The sequence below is a fragment of the Poecilia latipinna genome, unplaced genomic scaffold, assembly GCF_001443285.1.
Source record: "Poecilia latipinna isolate Pla-1442-1.1 unplaced genomic scaffold, P_latipinna-1.0 Scaffold2941, whole genome shotgun sequence".
Taxonomy (NCBI): domain Eukaryota; kingdom Metazoa; phylum Chordata; class Actinopteri; order Cyprinodontiformes; family Poeciliidae; genus Poecilia; species Poecilia latipinna.
Genome location: NW_015115557.1, coordinates 36,903 through 41,246, shown reverse-complemented (window position 1 = coordinate 41,246; position 4,344 = coordinate 36,903). Strand labels below are relative to the sequence as shown.

At 36.0% G+C, this 4,344-nt stretch overlaps 1 protein-coding gene across 3 annotated transcripts in view; it reads left to right on the top strand.

Moving 5' to 3' along the window:
- The window catches only part of esr2a (estrogen receptor 2a), a 35,834-nt gene that overhangs the window by 21,219 nt on the left and 10,271 nt on the right, over positions 1-4,344 (top strand). For all 3 annotated transcript variants that reach the window (XM_015022149.1, XM_015022148.1, XM_015022146.1), the window contains 2 exons: positions 1,666-1,804; positions 3,562-3,695. In XM_015022149.1, coding sequence (XP_014877635.1) covers positions 1,666-1,804; positions 3,562-3,695 — 273 coding nt within the window. The remainder of the gene's footprint in view (positions 1-1,665; positions 1,805-3,561; positions 3,696-4,344) is intronic.

Below are 4,344 nucleotides of genomic sequence, written 5' to 3'. Positions count from 1 at the left end.
CCCACCGGAGCGCACAGGGGCCGGCGGCCGGGACCCGTAGTTTGGGACGCACAGATCCACTTTTCACTTCTGGTTCCGATATCAGAAACTGAAGACCTTCCTTTTTTAGACGGACATCAATGGACTGAATTATAAATTTATTTGGTAATTTTGCACCAGCACAGCACATTTAATTAAAATGTTTTATTTGTGTATTAAACGTCTTAATCTGGGACCCGAATCTGAATTTTATACCAAAAACAAGCAAAAGTGGTGTGACGGTAAAAATCCTTGAAAATTAAAAACTACTTTAATTTGTTCATTTGGTGCAATTAGGAGTAAAGTATAAGAAACTGACAAAAATAGATTTAGTCAGTTTTTATTTTTGTCTTTTTTATGTGATTATATTTTTAAAAAATTAATTACAAATAAATAGGCTGAATACTTTCATCAAACGTAAAAAAAACTACAAAAAAACCCTTTTCCAGTTGGTTCAGAAAATGCAATTAGGAATTTAAAATGTCATGTATCAAAAACGTTATTGATCCCAAAGGAAATGAAATGTAACTCGTATTAATTCAGATTCTTCAGTGCTGCTGTAGATTAGCCAATCTAGCAGGAACAAACAGATATTTATCAGATCTTCGTATATCTGATGTAAACGAGCAAAATTAATCTGCTACAGCAGCAAAATATTTTATAAAATTAAATCTTTTATTCTCATAATTTTTACAACAATGAAAAAATAAGTGAATCCTGTAAATTAAATCGTTTCTATGTAAATGGAGAGCCTGTGGTTTGTAATTAGTTTTTATCTGGTCTGATGTTATAAAACGTCTTCATGAGCTCAGATCTGCCGTCGGCGATGAAACCGTCTGGTGAACATGGCGGCCGCTGTCTCTGCTTCATGCAGCGTGGAAACCCGTCTGCTGAAATTGAAACCTAAAGCTGAGCGAATGTTTTATCAGATCAGACTCTCTCAGGCTGAAATTTAATGACTCGTCACCTTTTTACAGCTGATGTCAGTAAAAATCCAGCAAACGCTGTAAATGAGCCAAAACAAACCAGTTTGTAAAATGAGTCTGGCTTTTTTTTCTTCTTCTTCTTTTGTGAAGCAGCCGGAGTATTTTCCCTTCAGACTCGGAGGCGTTCGACGACCTCGGCACGTTGTGGACAATCCTTCACAGAATCCGTCAGATTCATTAAAAAAACTAATAAATCTGACTTTAGTCTCAGGATTACGACTTTTCACTAAATTCTGACTTTGCTCAAAACCAAATGAAATGTTATTTTGCAAAGCGCCTTTGAGCAACAAGAGCTTTACGTCATAAAATGCAAAGTCACTGAACACAGTCGACAACTGCTCTCAACTTTCTGACTCTTCATCTGAAATTTTCTCAGAATTTCGTCATGTGGTCTCAGATTTCTGATTTTTCTCCTCCTCATCATCCAAACTGCCCCAAAGCCAAACTAAACAAAGATCAATCAGATAAAGCTCCGACTCCAACCGACCACTAATTTCCTGAGTTTTAACCGCGATGCCTGACTTTGGTCTCTTCTTACCAAACGGCTCTGATTCTGTGAATTCGATGCGACCTTTAGATTCTCTTCTGTTTACCGACATCTTTATGCTGGAGGTTCGGGATCAGTTTTGACTCGGACCTCGGTCATCGTTTTCCTCCTCAGGCTTCGTGGAGCTCTGTCTGCTGGACCAGGTCCATCTGCTGGAGTGCTGCTGGCTGGAGGTTCTGATGATGGGGCTGATGTGGAGATCCGTGGACCATCCGGGGAAACTCATCTTCTCCCCCGACCTCTGCCTGAGCCGGTACCGCCGCCGCTTTGATCTCGACGTTTATCGCCTGATTTTATTGCGCAATTCCAAACGCATAATCTACATCCTGAAAAACAAAACCTCTTCCCGACGGCGAGTCAAAGTTTAGCCTCTGTAAATGCCATCCCCGAAGCTTTTGAGCGGGGAATGAATGAAAGCAAAGATGGATGCCAGGAAACGAGGCGTTCTGCCTGAGGAACCAGAACAATTACACAAGCAGCCACCAAAAAGAAAAACGACTTATTGTTCAGACGCGACGTGTTGGAGGACATTTAACCACGTTTCAGGCGGTGCGTTTATATTTAACGGTTATTTGAGCGATGGATTCATCTACCGATTATTCGTACAAGTAATGGGGTAAAAGTTGGACTCAATCTGCAGATTTTTCATTTATACAATATTAAAAATGCATTAAATATCCAAATAAACAACTTGATTCATTTTTAAATAAGAAAATAAACATTTTTTAAAAAAATCTAAAATTCAAATTTTGTATATTTTTCACACAGTTTTGGATTAATTACTACAAAATGTCCTGATTTGAGTCGATTAATTACTAAATTAGTTGAAGATTATTCCAGGAATAGATTTATCACAATTATTTCTGATCAGTATGTTTGATCCTGTATTGATTAGAGAAAAACTGATTTAAATTTGTGCACCCACACTGCAAGACAACTAAATCTTACAAAGTATTTTTGTTCTGTTTTTTAGTGCATATATCTTAGAAAAATGAAATAATAATAAATAATTAACTCGCAAGTAACTTGAAATAAAAAATAGGAGCTTTTTTGAGTCAATTATTGATTTAATATTGGCAAAAAATAATAGTTCCACTAATTTAATGTAGATAAATAAAATATATTTTCTGTCTTATTTTTATAAATTTTGTTTTCATTGATGGAAACATTTCTTCTTTAAATTTTGTTGTGGCTTTTTTTGTTTTAAATTTCTGAAGTATACGTTTGTGGTTTTTTTAAATATCAGTAAAAATACAAATACTGATATTTTGTAACATTGTTTTAATTTATAACAATGTTTTGCTGCCAGATTATTTCACTTAACATTTTTCTCGAATTGTAAGGGAAATAATCTGCGTGTGAAAGCTGAATTTAAGGAATTATTCTGTCTTGCTAAAAAAGCTAAATATAAGTTAACTTTGTCTTATTTCAAGATATTTGCATTAAAACTAGACAAAAATAATTTGCTACAAAACTCAAATTTTGATCAATCTTAGAAATTTTAGAGAAAGAAAACATGGAATTTTTAGTTTGAAAGATTTAAAATTGACATTTGACATTTCCGTGCTGCAAAAAGACAAAATCTCACAAAGTATTTCTTTTATCTAGTTTTACGTCCTCTTCTTACTAATATTAACTAATTATTGACTTAAGCTCCTATTTCTTGCTGGAAAGTTACTTCAGTTAGTTTTATCTCATTTCAAGTGAACTAAGATATTTGCACCAAACTAAACCAAAAATACTTGGTAAGATTTTGTGTTTTTGCAGTGATGAGTCGACGCAAACTGCACATTAATCTTATTGTCATATTTGTGCAGACATGCAGACACAACACTGCAAACAATTTACTTTCATTGTTGATTATTTAAAACGGCTCTGATCGCGTTTTCTGCAGGCCGTCTGACTTTTCCTCTGGATTTTGTCGTCTGGCTCTGATGAATTTTCCTGAACTGTTTGTGCATCAGGGTTTGCAGCAGGATGTGTGTGTGTGTGTGTGTGTGTGTGTGGCAGGGAGGAGGGCAGCTGCGTCCAGGGCTTCGCCGAGATCTTTGACATGCTGATCGCCGCCACGTCCAGAGTGAGAGAGCTCAAGCTGACGAGGGAGGAGTACGTCTGCCTCAAGGCCATGATCCTCCTCAACTCCAGTGAGTGAGCGCGTCTGTGTGGGCCGCCGCCGCCGCTGACGTCACAGATGAAACATGGCCGCCCGGTTCGCTGGAGGCTCGACGGGAACCCAAACAAAAACAAAACCAGAAACGGCGTTTTCTGCTCTGATGGACGCAGTGTTTCATCACAGTTTGATTTAAAGTAATAAGTAAAACATTCAGCCTGGATGTTTTCGTTTAAAGGAATTTATTTTTAAAAATTTGGGATTTCAGGAGTTTTTTGGTCATGTGGAAGAAATAATCAAGGCCGATCAAAACTGCTCAGGTTTGTGGTTCAACGACAGATATTTGAACACAAAATTTTACAAAACAGGATTAAAACTTCAGGAAAGAAAAAGACAGAAATGGGACTTTAATTATTCTGACAATTTCAGAATTTTGTCTGTATTTGTTTAATTTTGACATTTTCTCAGAATTTGACTTTAATCTCAGATTTTTATTGTTATTATTTTTTTATTCAGAATTTGGACTTTGATCTAAGAATTTTGACCTTAATCTGAGAATTTAATTTTTTCTGAGAATTTTGACTCAGAATTCTGATTTTTTTTTTTTTTTTTTTTTCTTTTTTTCACTGAAAAAGTTCTTTTTTCTTTTTCCCCCCGTGCCCCTTATCCTCTTCTCTAAAAAT